The sequence below is a fragment of the Pelobates fuscus genome, chromosome 4 (assembly GCF_036172605.1).
Source record: "Pelobates fuscus isolate aPelFus1 chromosome 4, aPelFus1.pri, whole genome shotgun sequence".
Classification (NCBI taxonomy): Eukaryota; Metazoa; Chordata; class Amphibia; order Anura; family Pelobatidae; genus Pelobates; species Pelobates fuscus.
Genome location: NC_086320.1, coordinates 74,797,444 through 74,815,729, shown reverse-complemented (window position 1 = coordinate 74,815,729; position 18,286 = coordinate 74,797,444). Strand labels below are relative to the sequence as shown.

The 18,286-nt window shown below is 38.6% G+C and overlaps 1 protein-coding gene across 1 annotated transcript in view; it reads left to right on the top strand.

Moving 5' to 3' along the window:
* LOC134607811 (polyamine-modulated factor 1-binding protein 1-like) overlaps nt 1-18,286 on the top strand; it is a 340,326-nt gene that overhangs the window by 133,819 nt on the left and 188,221 nt on the right. Inside the window, 1 exon segment of the mRNA XM_063450371.1 lies at nt 312-465. Coding sequence (XP_063306441.1) covers nt 312-465 — 154 coding nt within the window.

Here is an 18,286-nt window from a genome sequence, read left to right as displayed (position 1 = left end):
GTGAACCACTCATGGACAGCTGTTTCGTTGTTAATGCAACTCATCAGCATGAGGTTGGTTACTGGCTTGCTGTGGAGGCTTGGCATGTACTTTATAAAATAAGTATATATAAATGTATTAATTAAAGTGGTCATTGTCCACTTACTAGGAATTTTTAAGTTAACGTTTGTGCAGTAAAGCATTTTATAGAGGGACAGCCATGACATCCCATCTGCCACTTTGGCATTTAGGATGTGAATATATATTGTGTGACCACCTTTATTCACACCCACACGTTTTCATGAATGCATTTTTTTTCTCTTTTAATGCAGAGGGATGCTTGACAAATTAAAGGCTGAATTAATATCATTAAAGGCTGAACATCGTCAGACAGTCCAAGAAAATATGCAGCTTCAACAAGTGAATCATAAACTTGATATTGAGATGGCCTCTGTCCAAGAGGATGTCAAAAATCGGCAGCAACAGGTACATGTGTTTACCTCTCAAGATGGGCTAGTGACTTTCAAATTGTTAATCGCTACTTTGCACTGACAAAACATATATCTGCAGTGTATACTTTAAAAATTCTACTATATCCTACTGAGATGACATTTTTCAGCCCAGCTTAATCAAAAACCACTGTGAACATTATTTTTTGTATAACTTTGATATATATATATATATATATATATATATATATATATAGAGAGAGAGAGAGAGAGAGATCTTGACAAAATGAATCTTCAGTAAGTAGTCAGTTTTGCAAGATTTATAGGTCTTTAAATTTACTGTGCACATTAAAGAGACTTACAATTATTTAAATCATATTAAATATATGCATTTTCTGCAAAATTGGAAATTCACTCAATCCTCTTCACTTAAAACACTAAATTCCAACTTTTTCTTAAATACACTCTCACCTTTTTCTCCATCCCAAATCTGATCTTCATCCAGCAGTAACATGCTTTCTCTGATAAGAATGTCTGTTATTAGTTTGTTTGCTTACCCTCCTCCTCCTACAATTTACTAGAGCTAGCAAGGATCATAAGTACAGTGCCGAATAATAGCACCACACTGGTTTTAACTAGGCAACTACATTATATAGATTGACATTATGTGTACATTTTGGTGGTATTTTGGAAATCTACAATCCAGCAGGACATTCTTTGCACTCACATGACATCGTATTTACATTTTAGTTTCCCAAATGTGCTATTTAACATGATTTTTTTTTTAAATTCTATTTCAAATATAACAGGACCAGGAATATTGTGTCTCATATTCCTAGAATATATAAAAATGACACTATATTTCCATTAGCATAATTTTAATTGTTAAGAAGATCTTGGTATGACTAGATAGTATGCATTTGTTCTTATATAGTGAGTGCGTGATATATAAACAAATAGCTGCAATGGAACATGTTCTTAGAGAAAAAAAAAAAGTAAATAGTGCAAATTAAATATCATAGATTGTGGTTAATTCCATTCAGCTAAAATAGTGTTTCCAGAATTCCGAGACACTGTACATTTAGGGTTAAAATACAGATATCAGACTTTTGTTACATATCTGTTTTACATAAAGGATTCATCTTCTGCTTTTCCCAGTAATTTATTTTTATTTTTGGTCACTATAGTGTTTTATTTCCCAATTTATTGGATTATTTTATTTATTTATTTTTCCTTGATAGTTAACCTGCATGCTATTTTAACACACTGTATTCAGCGGCTCAAGAAACAGTAATAATGTGAGAACTGTGAGGAAGAGTGATGAATATTTATTGGGCTGTATAGTGAGTGCACGAAAAAAGGTCATTACCCAGTCCCAGTTTGTACACCCATGGAATACAAATCGAGAACAACTTTGCAGGAAGATTTAAGTTAATTTTACCATTATACTGAGAAATTCAGAAATGATTGAAGTAGCAAAACTGCATGCATTATTCTGTAACCTGGAATGCTTTATAAAGAAAAAAAAAAAGAAATGCAGAAACAATTAGAAGAGAAAGGAGATTGAACCATGCAAAGAAAGTTAAAATAAGTCTGAATTGAGATTGATTCCATCATAATGCTGTGTAGGAATTACCGTATATCGATTTGTTTTTAAAGCCTGTTCACAGAACCTAAAAAGATAAAGTAAGCAAGGTCAGATAATCAAACCGTTTTTTAATAGTAAAAACAGCAACTGCCACTGTACACTATTAAAATAAATCCATAATACAAATAGCTTTTGAGAAAAAGTGGATGAGGAGCTGATCTTCCTATTGAACCTTTATACTGTTCAATGACCACACTGGGTAAAGAATAGGTAGGGATGTCTGTAAGATCAATACTAAGTAAGATGTAACAAGGAATCATTCAGAACATTAAAGCTTACAAGGATAAGAGTGGTGATCTCTTTAGGATACGTCACAACAAGAGAGTTATTATGCTGTCCTCCACACATCGCTCATCCCAATGTTATGTTAACTTTCACATATTTCATTAGCGTTTTGTTTTTTTTATTTCATTTCCTTTGCCTTTTTTTTTTTTTGGAACATTGACACGTTCGCTGTAAATATCTAACTACATTTTGTAGTGTTTTACAGTAATTGCTCGGTATGTCGTAAGCCTCTGTGAACACGTCTCAAAATATAGACAGTTATAATTGTGAGTTTTGACATTTGTGTATAATTGTGAATTTGATGTGTACTTGGGCTCTTGATTTGACTGAGTAATTCAAAATGATGTGTGTGTGTGTGTAAGCAGGGAAATATGTGCTTTGAAACTGCACTAATTTATGGGGATTTGCTAAAATAATCTGATAACCAGCAGTTTGTGTGTTTTACAGATCTTACTTAGGGGCTTATTGTTGATTAGTTTGTTTGCATTTTAAAAGTAAAACAGAAATAATCCTGTTCTTCTTTAAAATGCAAACAAACTAATCAACAATAAGCCCTTAAGTAAGATCTGGGAGTCAGGGATGCACATTACAAATGGAGGTAACACCAGACCTCAACAGTCTCAATTTCTGCGGGACAGTCCTGATTTCCGGCTCCTGTCATGCCGTCCCAGATTTTATTCCCTGGTCTCCTGCATCAAATACTGAGACAGAGGCTGAGAGGGGAATACAAGTCAGATTACCAGAGAGGACATGTTTACTGTTACATGTTTGAATGGTTACTAAATTCTGTTAGGTGAAAAAAGGATGAGGAGATGGGAATGTGTCACCACTAACCGGGTATGGAGATGAAAGCTCCATTTCAAACATCTGCATCTAAATCTGGTAAGGATAGTTTATCTTCTACTACTGACGTGCCCATGTCAAAACCAGGTGCTAACCAACAGTCCAGATATCTGCGTCATAGTACATGAGCACTTACTAACAATGATGCAGCAGTGAGATCTTGCTTTCTGCAGACTAAGCGCTTGCATTAAAGTCAAGGACTGCTCACTCAGATTGACGCATTCATGTTAACTTCAGACCAAACTGTTTCATCCAAGTGCAGCACCATTATTTACTTGCATCATTCTGGCCATCATTCATTTTTCAAATCACTTCAACAGCGGGAGGCAGGTCGAAGCGCACAGTGGGAGGGAGGGTGGAAGAGGAGAAGCTATCTTCCCTTTGCAGGCGCTCTGACTGCAAGGGAGAGAGTTTTACATCTGTTGCCAGCATGCTGTGAGCACTGATGACAGTTATAAAAAAATATGCACAGAATTCAAATTATACAGCATGGAACTCTGTTATATTTGCCAGGGTGTCACCAGCCCCCGGCAGAAATGGCAGATTACTTGGTATGTGTAGTGTTTCAAGCTGAAACCCTGCACATACATACTCTTACCGCCAAGACCACTTCAAATCACCAAAATAGTCATGGTGGTTGGATTAACCCTTTAAGTCCGGCCAGTCTAAGGTCTTGTAATATACCTTACTTGTCTATTCAACCTCCCTTAACTTTTTGGTTATGTTGTTGACCTATACCGTGCTAAGGATCTTTTAGTATCCTATAATTAATTAATATGAAGGAACAAATACACTGACATTGTGTAGCGCTGACTGGAAATGGTCATGATTAGCTGACCGTTTTCTGTTTCTCACACTGTGCCTAACAGGATCTGATTAGTTTCGTCTCACATAGTTATCCCAAATTTTTTCCTTCTAAATAATCTTTGTAAAGTGAGCAGATTTAGTCCATGATGTAACTGCCCAGACAGTTATTTAAATAGTGAGTGAGTCATCCACACACCACAAATTTAACTTCCTATATGGAATGCAAATTGTGTTCTAAATAAGTAGTACTGGACTACTTTAAAAGAAAGACATGCCGACCTCTTTAAAATACAAATTCACTTACATGTAGCCCATTTGAAGATTTCTAAATACTAGTAAAGAACTGCGGCATCTAATCAAATCATAAATGTTAGAAGCCTTTTAAATGTTGGCGATGGCTGGAGGGTTACATGTTAATTTGAGATGAGACAGAATCAGATAGAATTTGAGGGGGTGTACGGCCTACAAGGTACAATAATTGTATTTAATCCATTCTGTCCATACAGGTCTTCCTGCAAATGCAACAATCCTACTTATACAGGTGATACTCAAAAAATGTAAATATCGTGCAAAAGTTTATTTCAGTAATGCAACGTAAAAGGTGAAACTAATATATGAGATAGACGCATAACATGCAAAGCAAGATAGTTCAAGCCGTGATTTGTCATAAGTGCGATGCTTATGGCTTACAGCTCATGAAAACCGCAAATCCACAATCTCAGTAAATTAGAATATTACATGCAATCAATAAAACAAGGAGTGTACATAGAACAATATCGGACCTCTGAAAAGTATAAGCATGCATATGGACTCAGTACTTGGTTTGGGCCCCTTTTGCAGCAATTACTGCCTCAATGCGGCGTGGCATGGAAGCTATCAGCCTGTTGCACTGCTGAGGTATTATGGAAGACCAGGGTGCTTCAATAGCGGCCTTCAGCTCTTCTGCATTGTTCAGTCTCATGTCTCTCATCTTTCTCTTGGCAATGCCCCATAGATTCTCTATGGGTTCAGGTCAGGCGGGTTTGCTGACCAATCAAGCACAGTAATCCCACGGTCATTGAACCAGGGTTTGGTGCTTTTGGCAGTGTGGGCAGGTTTTTCCTGCTGGAAAATGAAGTCAGCATCCCCATAAAACTGGTCTGCGGAAGGAAGCATGAAGTGTTCCAAAATCTCCTGGTAGACGACTGCATTGACCCTGGACTTAATGAAGCACAGTGGACCAACACCAGCAGATGACATGGCTCCCCAAATAAACACAAACTGTGGAAACTTCACACTGGACTTCAAGCATCTTGCAGTGTGGGCCTCTCCATTTTCCCTCCAGACTCTGGGTCCTTGGTTTCCAAATGAGATGCCAAAGTTGCTCTCATCAGAAAAGAGGACTTTGGACCACTGAGCAACAGACCAGGTCTGTTTTTCTTTAGCCCAGGTAAGACGCTTCTGACATTGTTTGTTGTTCAGGAGTGGCTTGACAAGAGGAATACGACATCTGAAGCCCATGTCCAGGATCTGTCTGTGTGTGGTGGCTCTTGATGCACTGACTCCAGCCTCAGTCCACTCCTTGTTAAAGTCCCCAACACTTTTGAATGGCCTTTTCCTGACAATCCTCTCCAGGCTGCGGTCATCCCTGATGCTTGTGAACCTTTTTTTTTTCTACACTTTTCCCTTCCACATAACTTCCTATTAATGTGCTTTGATACAGCACTTTGGGACCATCCAACTTCCTTCGCAATTACCTTTTGAGGCTTTCCCTCCTTATGGAGGGTGTCAATGATGGTTTTCTGCACAACTGTCAGGTCAGCAGTCTTCCCCATGATTGTGATTCCTACTGAACCAGACTGAGAGGCCATTTAAAGGCTCAGAAACCCTTTGCAGGTGTTATGGCTTACTTAGCTGATTAGAGTGGGACACTGTGAGCCTAGAATATTGCACCTTTTCACAATATTCTAATTTACTGAGATTGTGGATTTGAGGTTTTCATGAGCTGTAAGCCATAATCATCGCACTTATGACAAATCACAGCTTGAACTATCTCGCTTTGCATGTAATGCGCCTATCTCATATATTAGTTTCCCTTTTACGTTGCATTACTGAAATAAACAAACTTTTGCACGATATTCTAATTTTTCGAGTATCACCTGTATTTAAAATGTCCTCAAATAAACTTATAGGAGTTGGCTGATAAATCACAAAAATGGGGTTATATTTTTCTTTAATCAGACATGATCACAGAAACAAAACAATCATAAAGTGTAACAAAAACTGCCACACTTTATCCAAAACTATACATGAACAAGCTTACTAAGGATGTATAGCGGTCATGCTGCAGACGAGCAGATATAAGTTAAGCAGAAATCAGTGATAAAAAAAGACATACATCTGGATCATACACACAGGATTATTAACTGAATTAGCTTATTTGGTAATTCAATGTTATTCAAAGAGAATTTAACATTTTAGGCTACATAACAAGTTGAACCAAAAATTAAAAGTGTTGAAATTTTGCATTGCTCTAAATTCCATAGAGACATATAGCTACACGTTTTGTATGTTTCCATAAAGTAGACAATATTCGTTTTAATTTCCTAGGTTTTTAGAAGTATATGCGTTGTGTATGACAGACTAATTATATTATGGGTATTGTTCGTTTGTATGTATTGCCCTTGACATATTCAAGGCCTTCAGATACCGTTCTGTCCATGGGCTGTGGGTTTACTACTTCTCAAAGCCCTTATGAGACTGCTTAAATAAAAGTATTATATATAACTTATAGACTAAAATGAAAGAAAATATATCCAAGCTGCACTGTATATTTAAATTCCATTTTCTTTATGAACGGTATGTTTAAATGAAAGCCTCAAATTGTTCCCATCAAGTATAAAGAACAACATCTAAGACACATCACAGTATAACAATGAATATATCTTGTCTGTAAAGTAATGTTCTTTAATTTTTGCATGGATGCACTTTGTTTGGTCACTAAAACATTTATTTTGGGACACCCTTTTAAATGATTTTGGGAGGTTTTAATTGTAGCTGCAAGTTGTAATATATACCTTAGTATATAAAATGTTTAAAGGGACATTATGAACACCAAACCAACTTTAACTTAATGGAACGGCTGTGGTGTATTTATCATGCCCCTGCAGTCTAACTGCTCAATTCTCTTGTCATATAAGAGTTAAATCACTTTGCCTGCGGCTCTAGTCACACCTCCCTGCATGTGACTTACACAGTCTTCCTACACATTTCCTGTAAAGATAGAGCTAATGTTTATAGGGACACAATAGGCAGCCAGACAACTTCATCTCATTGAATCACTGCTTTCCTATGGGGAAGGCCTAATACGCATGCAATGCTTCCTCTGGGCTCTCTGAATATATTGAGCAATTGTGTGTTGAGTCTGCCCCATATGACTCTCAATCCATGCTTATTTATTCGTTGATAGTTTTCTAGAGACTAAAAATATGGTGTAAAGTGTATATGTCTACTTTGTGAAATGTATGTAGGTAAACACCTGTGTTGTGTTCACAGCAAAGTCACTCACAATTAAATAGTAGATCTTTCTATGTCACACATTTATAACGTCAAAAAGATGTCATGCCAATCTTCATAATCTCTCAGGGATAAAATTACTTTTTATTGTTTCTGTTTCTTATAAATGAGACCTTTACAAAACTGAATTGGTGTCTTCCTGTTTTTTCAACACAGAAGCATTATATCTATGGGAGAGATTTATCAAAGCAAAACAGGTGCTATTTTTGGCACAAAGTTCTACATGTTGACAAAGATTGTATTTCCATGTTGATTACTCCTTGGTAATTTCCTTGTCCAGAATGGCAACTGTTTTACTTGGAACCATGTATGGCTAGTAAACGATTTTATTGAAAGGAACACAATGCTTATTTTTGTATTGTGACACCAAGATATGACATTGATGTTCAAAATGGGAATAAATATACAACTTACTGACACAAAATAGTCAAAATTCTGAGAAAATAGCTATTCTGATGTTTTTCTTGATAGTTAAGTGACGTGGGTTAAGTAAAGGTAGTTTGTTTTCTCAAACAAAATAAAGTAGTGCTTTCCAAACACTGAGCACGCTACAAGCACCAAATGTAAAACTATAACAAAAAGAAAAAAGTTTTTGTTAGATATTGATGCAGTCCAACCAACCTCAGGCAGTCTTTTTTTTTTTAAATATATTATGGTGACTAAAGAGGAACTCCAAGCACCACTATAACTTAATGAAGTGACTATGAGGCTTAAAACCTACATATCTCTGCATGGTTATTAATCCCTACTGAACATAGTTCAGTAAATATAGATCTCCGTTGTCTTTTGTTTAGTTAATAGAGAATTGCTAAAGTAAGTTCAAATACAATTAAATATTTTTGTAGAGTATAAATGGCTCTGACAAGTGGAAATTACTTGGATGGAGAAAAAATAGGAGTTGTAACATGTATATGCTTTTTTTTTCCCCCAGAAAGAGAGGTAGAGTCGTATATAAGCCTTCCAGCAAAGGTGGTAGAATTTAATACAGTGGAAGTGTCAGTCTGGGACAGACTGATGTACTGAACAGGAATATATATATATATATATATATATATATATATATATATATATATATATATATAGATATATAGATATATATATATATATATATATATATATATATAGATCAATTCTTCTTCCCTGCAGTCAAAATCCATGATTCTAGTTTAATGATCCCTTAAGGTTCATTATATGTAAATTCTAATCCTGTTTCTATTTAAAGATTATCTGCTTGCTAATAAACCTTGTCTTATGGTTGATAGTTTTTCTTAAAGGACTTTGAGGACCCTAGGTGATTCCTAAATTTGATGGATTAATACGATTTAGGTGTACCGTGATTACTCCTAAGCATCACATGTTTCGTCAACATCATCCATTGTAGACTTTCAGCATCAATTACCTAAGCAGAATGGCTCTTGAATATAAGTCACAACTAACCACCAGTTCTACCTTGACATCACTTGAGGGTGGAGTGTGATCTTTTTCAGGGTGTATCTATAAAAGAAATAAAAAAAAAGGGTAAGGTTAGCGCTAATAATATATTGAACAGGCAGCGACCTTTAGAGGGTAACCCTCTAACCCTCTATATAAAGTGGGAACGACTACAACAAGAGAACCTACCCCCACTGCGGAATTAGTGACTATACCTATCTTATCTTCAGACACCCATTGGAACTTACCAACTATTCTGTATTTTACCTATTTTATTTTTTATATATTTTTTTTTTTGGAATTCTTTATTTTTGGAAGCGCAATGTTAAGTACAAATACAAGATAAGACAAATGGATTTCACAAGAAGTGTAGTCACAGGTATATGCGGAAAAGGTCAAGAAGTTGTGCGCTTTTTTTTTTTGTATGGTACGTAAGTAAGATTATACATGCAGAGAAACAAAACAAAACAAAAAACAAATGTCGTTGAGTAGTCGATTAGTACAGGATAAAATATTTCTATCTAAGCGTTGCGCTATGTGTATGCCTAGCGTGTGTAGTACGAAGTTGTAATGTTATGCTATATGGTGTATAATTAAACAAACATGCTAAGCATATTGCAAAGTTCACACACATTAGGTAATAGCATTAGTATTTGCACGTTGTTAGAATATTAACCAGCTGAGTTAGACGATTATACTGTCAGCGGAGACATGGTTAAAACAACTGAGAACAAGCAACGCTTAACAAATATAGATTAACCACAGGAATAACATTAAGATGCCCTCATGTTTCAGGGTTGTGGTATGGTGAGGCTCTGACACGTCAAGATACATAACATGAGTACATATGTTAAAATAGGCAGCTGATCACTAGCTATACATGCTAAGTAAGTCTGTTAAACAGGCATTTAAACTAGATAGGTTATAACAAACGATTAGTTGTTGGACGATAGTAAATATTAAGTAATACGAAAAATAAACAGTCCAGTGTGGGGTTGATACGTAGGCAAGGCACTAACTGAGATGTGCACATCAGGCTGCGTGTAGTTGGAGTTTCACCCTATTCCCTGGCTTGGCTTCTGCCCATTTCGATTTGTAAAAGTCTCAGTGGCCCCGAGCCCGTTGTTCCGTCTGCCCCAGGTTTTTATTGGAGCCCGGTTCCTGCTGATCCAGTTGCGTGTTGCTCCTTCGCCGGTATCCCGGTGGGGCTCAGTGTTAGTGTGATCCCGAAGTTTCCCCCTCCGGAGGTGTGAGTCGTGCTCTTGTGGGCTCCCCTTTGCGGCTCTCTGCCCAGGATTGCGGTGAGGAGCTTTGGTCACCTCGTGGCTCCGGTAATTGCCAGGGGGTCGATCAGATCGCCTCCGTTGGTGCCAGGTGCGCGGCGTAGAGATTTTATGCCTAGTGAGGTGAGGCATGGGTCGGCAAGTGTTAGGGGGTAAGCCTTGCAGTGAGGTGTCACTCTTTTCTTTCTCTTTCCTTTGTTTGTGCCGGTCAAGTAGTTTGGGCCCAGGGTTAGCAGAGATTTTATCTGGGTGCCTCTTAGCTGCCTCTGGACTGCTATCACCGGGTGCAGTTCGTGGCTCGGTTGCGCTTTTTGGAGCCGGTTTAGCAGGTGAGGTGGAGGGTTGCTGAGAGACCATTTTGGCAGCTCGCATCTGTGGCATTTTGGCCCACAGCTGTGTCCAAAAGTGGTCGAAGGCTGCTGCTATGCGGTCTGCGTGGGGGGTCCCACTCACACGTCGCGCTTGAAGAGGCTGGGTGAGAGCAGGCCCAGGAGCGTGGTCAGCAGCCGCCATCTTGGTCGCAAGGTGCGGGATGCTAGTGGTCGCAGAAGTGTGTAGTAGCTTGTGGCCCAGTGTGGTGTGGACCGGGATGACCCCCGCCGGTCCATAGGGGGGGGATTGAGGGCTCTGCATTGCGTCAGCTGGGTATGGAAACGGCGGGAGAGCGGCCGTCTCTCCCGTGCCGCTTGTGTGAGTAGGCCGCATGTTGGTGTCGAGCGGAATTTCCACTTTTGAGGTATCGTTGTGTAGGTTTCAGTTTTCTCTGCCTATATCCAGCTTCCAAGTGCCCGATTTAGGTGCCTGTGTTGGCAGATGTAGCTTAGAGTGTCGGTTGGCACCGGAGCTGTTGCTGCCTGCGTCCGTTCAGCTCAGCGGTCAGGCCCCCTATTTTTTATATATTTTTATTGTTGTTTTAATTTTTATCTTTTATTTATTTATTTTATTTTTGGCGCAACCTTTCTCCCTCTTTACTGTGTATCTATAAAAGAGTTGTTAAATTATTCACTGCAGATTATCCTGGCAGCAAGGACTACTCCATATTTCTGACAATATATCTAATTTGCCAAAACAAAGCAATTTTCAGTGATAAAGTTAGTAAACTACATCATCTTTGGATATAGAAGGTAAAACTACTGTGTGGTTCGGGTGACTCCTCAATACAAAGAAACAGGAATGGCTTTAATTTTTGTAAATATTAGTTCATTGAGTTTAATATTTGATAGAACTTATTATCCTTAGGCAATTGTTGGGATCAGCCTCTTTTGGCTTTCTGGTATTTTCTCATATGCATTTAGCTGTATACCAACTCCAGTCAGCTTCTTTGTTCTAAAGTCTCTCGTGTTTGTGACTGGTAAGGTTATTCCCTTGTTGAGGGATTTTGCTCTGTTTTGTTGTTTCTCTTTTTAAGGTTAGGATATGGGATATTTGGCAATAGTAACAACCAACAGTATTCATGGCCAGCTAAATCTTTACATCATAGCAATATTTGCCACTTATCCTTCCTGTATATTTATCTTTGGTTTTCTTCCAATCTTTGGACCCTTTCTATGCCAGTTGCTCTGTAATTGCCTATGATATAAGGTTTCTAACCACTAGCCACTGTATTCTGCTAGTTTATGTTCACATATTCTACTGGACTGATGCTCCTGACACTGGACAATCTTGATTTCTAATGTATTGTCAGAGTGTTTTTGAGGTCCATAGTTGTGCACAGCTGGAAAATTTGGGTTGGTGAACCATTTTTTCAAAGACGGATTTTTTTTGGGGGGGTGGCTCGAATTCCGGAAACAGTTGATGTAAAGGGCATGAAAATGGGCAAATCAGTGTAATGAAACATATATACATAATATAATATTAGGTATATATTGCACAGTACATTTTCAAGCCATTTCACACATTAAATTAGAAAAAATTAACCAATAGAAGGAAAAAGAGGAAGAGCAGTAAACAAACTCTCTCTCAATATATGTATTATAGTTATAAAGTATATATATATATATAGAAAAAATACAAGTAGTGTTGCACTCACTGTGGTTAGATATTCACTGCCGGGTGCTTGTCTGGCAAAAATATAAAGGAAAAGTAGATAGCACTCCACGGACTCACTTTGTTTAAATATAAAATTTAACTTTTAATGCTCCAAGTTAAAAAATCGACATTTCAGTCTAACCAATCAGACTTTCATCAGTCGATTTTTTAACTTGGAGCATTAAAAGTTAAATTTTATATTTAAACAAAGTGAGTCCGTGGAGTGCTATCTACTTTTCCTTTATATATATATATATATATATATATATATATATATGTATATTTATTAATATGAACATTGATAGGGTTATTCACTAAAGTGAGAATTCAACGTGAATTCAGAGTGAATTTAAAATGTAAGGCCAAAGTAGATGTGCTGGAAGCATTTCAGCTATTTTTAACTTGATTTGGAACTGTCCCCTAGCCATCAATCATCTTTTTTTTCATCAATCATCGATCTAGAATTACATTTTAGGTCAAAGCGAATCACCAAGACTATTGACATCCAAAATAATTTCAATTCTTTATTTGTGTCTCTAAATAAACACAGTGGTATCATAGGTGGGATAAATGGTGAATTTCCTTAAGTGGGATAACTGGTACATCTTCCTCTGACTTGCTATTGAACGAAGGCTTTTGAAGGGAAAAGGAATAGGAGGTTTTTACCAATCAATAGTACTTCTAAAAATGCTATCTGAAGAATCACCTAGCCTATTTGGTATTGATACTATTAAGATTTGGTTTTCATATGACTATGTGTAAAAGCATGTATCTAAAATGCTTGACAAAAGCAAATCATATAAGAAATTTCAGATGTAACACGTTTGTTGTCATTCAGGTAAGATGTTAGGGGAGATTTATTAAAGGGACACAAGAGGTACCCAGACCATTTCATATGATTGAAGTGGTCTGGGTTCCATTAAGCCTGCAATGTTCATTATTGCAGTTAATGAGAATTTGCAATAAATATATTTCAGGGTAACTCCTTCTCTAGTGGTAGCCACTAGAGGAGCTTCCTGATATGTCATGGAGTTTTACGTGAAACAATGATGGACGTCTTCACGCTTTGCTTGAAAAACACCACAAAAAGCATTGATTCAATGCTTTCCTATGGGGAAGGACAAACGTGTCCTGCACTCGCCGTACATGCGCATTAGGTCTCTGAATCAATGTGATGTAGGACCAGTCCGATCCATGATTTTTTCCATTATATATATATATATATATATATATATTTTATTATTATTATGTTATTTATATAGCGCCATCAAATTCTGCAGCGCTTTTCAATTGATGGACGAACAGACATGTAGTTGTAACCAGACAAGTTGGACACACAGGAACAGAGGGGTTGAGGGCCCTGCTCAATGAGCTTACATGCTAGAGGAAGTGGGGTAAAGTGACACAAAAAGGTAAGGATAGTATTAGACTAGTGACAGTTGCAGAAGAGGAATCAGTCGCGAGCTATTAACAGTTTAATTCATACGCTTTTATGAAGTAGTGGGTTTTTAACAATTTTTTGAAGGAGTGGAGACTGGGTGAGCCTCTTACGGATGAGGGAAGCATGTTCCACAGGAACGGTGCAGCCCTCAAGAAGTCTTGACGGCGAGCATCAGAGGTGGGAGTACGGACAGAAGATAGACATAAGTCTTCAGCAGATCGTAAGGGCCTAGATGGGACATATTTGTGTATTAGGGAGGAAAGATAGGTGGGAGCAGCATTACGTAGAGATTTGAAAGCAAGAACCAGAATTTTAAATTGAGCCCTATATCTTACAGGAAGCCAATGTAGGGACTGCCAGGATGGTGAGGCGTGGGAGGTGCGGGTGGACAGGAAGATGAGCCTCACTCCCGCATTCATTATGGATTGTAACAGCGCAAGTTGGGAACACGTAAGACCACTGAGAAGCAGATTACAGTAGTCAAAGCGAGAAAGGACAGTGGAATGGACCAGCACCTTAGTCGCATCTGGCGTTGAGTAGGGTCGGATGCGCGCAATGTTTTTGAGATGGAAACGACAGAATTTGGCGATAGATTGAACATGAGGCTTGAAGGAGAGATCGGAGTCAAAGAGAACACCTAGGCAGCGAGCCTGCACAGTGGAGCTGATGGTAGCACCATTGACTTGGAGGGAGACAGACACAGAAGTAACAACACTTGAGGGAGGAAAGACCAGAATTTCAGTTTTGGTCAAGTTTAGTTTAAGGAAGTGGGCAGCCATCCAGTTAGAAATAGCAGAGAGGCAGTCAGAGACACTAGTCAAGAGAGACGGGGAGAGATCAGGAGAGGACAGGTAGATTTGCGTGTCATCTGCATAGAAATGATATTGGAAGCCAAAGGAGCTAATGAGTTTACCAAGGGAGGCAGTATAGATGAAGAACAGTAGGAGGGACCAAGGACTGAACCTTGGGGTACACCAACAGAGAGGAGTTGGGGAGAAGAAGCAGAGCCAGAGAAAGAAACACTGAAAGAGCATTGGGAGAGGTAGGAGGAGCACCAGGAGAGAGCAATATCTTGTAGACCGATATTGCAGAGGATTAGAAGAAGCTGTTGATGATCAACAGTATCAAAAGCCGCAGACAGGTAAAGGAGTATTAGGATAGAGTAGTGACCACGAGATTTTGCAGCAAATAGATCATTCTATACTTTGGTCAATGCCGTTTCCACAGAGTGCTTAGCACGGAAACCAGACTGAAGCGGGTCTAGAAGAGTTAGACTCGAGGAAGTCTGTCAATCTCGCATACACAGTTCTTTCAAGGATCTTGGATGCAAAAGGCAGTAGCGTTGTAGGACGGTAGTTGGACGGGGAGTTAGGGTCAAGGTTGGGCTTCTTTAGAATTGAGGTGACAGTTGCATGTTTGAAGGGCAATGGAAATATACCAGAGGAGAGAGAGAGATTGAGAATTTTAGTGAGAGGTGAAGAAAGAGAAGAAGACCGAGTACAGACGAGATGTGAGGGAATTGGATCTAGTGAGCAGGTGGAGCCAAGCTGTATGAGCTCAGCATAAATTTATAGTGGAGAAAGTCAGACGCACAGTGAGACTTTCTCCAACAGCGTTCATCAGTTCTGGAGCATTTTTTGAGGTATTGAGTCAGATTGGTGTGCCAAGGTTGTTTAAATGTAGAAGGTGCCATGATGTCTAGTTGAAAGGAGAAGGTGGAATTGTAGAAGGGTGTTGCAGAACTAGGACAGGTGAGGTTTGAGATAGGTAAGAGGAGAGTTTGGAGATTAGTGGAGAAATGCTCTAGGTCAAGACATTGGAGGTTTCTGTGAGAGTGGTGTTCAGATGGTGGGGTCAATTGGGTCTTAGGTATGCCAATGTCAAAAGTCAGCAGATGGTGGTCAGATAGAGGAAAATTAATATTGGAGAGATTAGAGGCAGTACAGAGGTTGGTGAAGGCGAGATCAAGAGTGTTTCCCGCTGTATGGGTTTTAAATTACTGCAGATGGAGTGGGGATTCCAGAGTGCACACTGAATGTTAGTAAGTGAGGGTACAGGGCAGGGTATTGTGATGAGGTTTGTGGGGTTTCTTGTTTTCTTAGTGTGTGTTGATATATAAAAAAAAAAAAAGACTTGCAGCATTCCCTATTTAAAAAAAAAACCCTATACATTACTAGCACAGGGCTTAATCAAATCCATTCTAGAATTAACCTTTTTTGTAAAAATAAATAAATAAATGTTGCTTTTGAGGGTAAAAAGGGAATTACTGTGGAAACCAATTACCAGATTGCTCTTTTCCAATATTTATATAAAATTATGCAGAATGGCACCTACATGATGAGTTGAGCCTCTTAAGACTAAAAGCGCAAGGAATAAACGAAATTCATTATGCAAGTGAGATGCTCATCATCTGGATATATGCTTCCTAATGCAGAAAGTTCAATCAGTTCTCTTCAACAAATCTGATTTTTCTCTTTTGATATTGTCAACATTTTTTTATTTTTTTTTATTTTACATTTCCCCCCCCAACATTTTTGTTGTTGTTGTTGGCCTGTTTGTAATGTAAATTGCTGATAACAGCAACTTTTATACTAAAAGTAGGAAACAATATTCCAGGCTGTCGAAGAAAGGTCAAACCATTTGCATTCATTAGGAGCCTGCAGAACCGTGTAGTGTGTATTTCATTGGAAGGCTTATGGTTATTGATTTTCATACAGCTGTAGGAAAAAGATAATTAGAAGTATACTTCACTTATAGGTGATGCAATTAACAATAATTTCCTTATAACTACACAGGCATAGCCGTGTTTCATCTAATCTTCTTTCCACCCAGCTGCTCTTCCAATAATTCTTATGTTGCATTGACTTTGTATGTGTTTGTTTGTCATGCAAATTTCATTTCACAAAAATGAGTGCAACATAATTTATATTACAGGCCATCATACATAAACATAGGATATTCAGTGTCCCAAAAATGTGGTATCTTTTCAGGTACCTGGGGACTGGATTGACAGAGAATGTTATTGCTGCACTAGATTTATAACCGTGCCTCTTTCTAGCTTAAATATTGCAGAGTTCCCTGACTTGTAGCAGGCTCCATCAATCCTTTCTTCCAATGCACTGCATCTCTTTTGCAGAGTCTTTCTTTAACTCACTAAATCTTACTAGATATGCACTTATTTTTGGTGCATTAACACAGCCTTCCGTTTTTCCCTAATGTCATGTAGGAATTTCAATCTAATGTTAATAGGGATTTCGGGGTGGATCGCGTTCAGTCTGTGTGATAGGGAATGAAGATAAGTACGCTTACCACATATAAGCAGCCTCCAATTTCCTCACTTTCAGTGTTAAAATAGCATACATTAATAAATCTATTAAACAATAAAAATATGTAGAAGGTGAATGTGCATATATATGCATAAAAGGGCCTTATATCTCATTGCTGCTCTTAGTAGGGAATATCCTTGGTATTTCCAGAATCAGCAATCAAGTAAAAAAAAAAGCCCAAAAAGCGCAAAGGGAAAATGAGACATCTATATTTATAAGACACGTTATTTCAATTATTGTAAAAAACATATACAAAATATATCAGAATGAATATGAATGTACATACTCCTATAAAAACAAAACACAAAAACTTAACATCTACCTTTAACCCCTTAAGGACCAAACTTCTGGAATAAAAGGGAATCATGACATGTCACACATGTCATGTGTCCTTAAGGGGTTAAAGGGACACTCCAGGCACCCAGACCACTTCTGCCCATTGGAGTGGTCTGGGTGCCAAATCCCACTACCCTTAACCCTGCAGCTGTAAATATTGCAGTTTTCATAAACTGCAATATTTACCTTGCAGGGTTAACTCCTCCTTAGAGGGCACTTCTTGGTTTCTAGCACAGATTTGACCTCCAGCGTTGCTCAATTCAATGCTTTCCTATGGAGAGGTCTAATGCGCAGGCGCGGCATTGCATGCGCATTAGGCCTCCCCCGCCGGCGTCCGCGCATACGCGATCGGTCTCCCCCGCCGGATGACGTCGGTGGGGGAGGAGTGTGGGCAGACCTGTACCCTCGGCGGGGTATCAGGTAAGTCACTGAAGGGGTTTTCACTCCTTCAGCAATATGGGATGGGTGGTGGGAGGAAGAGGGTACCTGCAGTGACAGGAAAACAAACTGTTTTCCTGGCACTGGAGTGTCCCTTTAAATAGTTTGTTAATCGAGCGTATAAGAGTGGGGCTAGAGTCTGACAATGTTCATCTAGCTCGTGGTATTTGTGTGGTCTATGGATATCTAAGGGATCCCTTTAGACAATATAAAGTAAGTGTGAGGAAATTGTCACAGGAATCTTCTGTAGGTGGTTAGATTTCTTACTTTGTTGTAGTTTATACAGATCCTGTTCGATATGTGCCCCTTCACTTCAGCGTCTCTCTGGTTCACGCGCATTGACTTGCCGGAGGATCATGGTACGGGCACTCAGACAGTCCAATGGCATAATGTTGTTGGGGTTCAATCTTTCCTCGCTCCTACATGTTTCGTGAGCC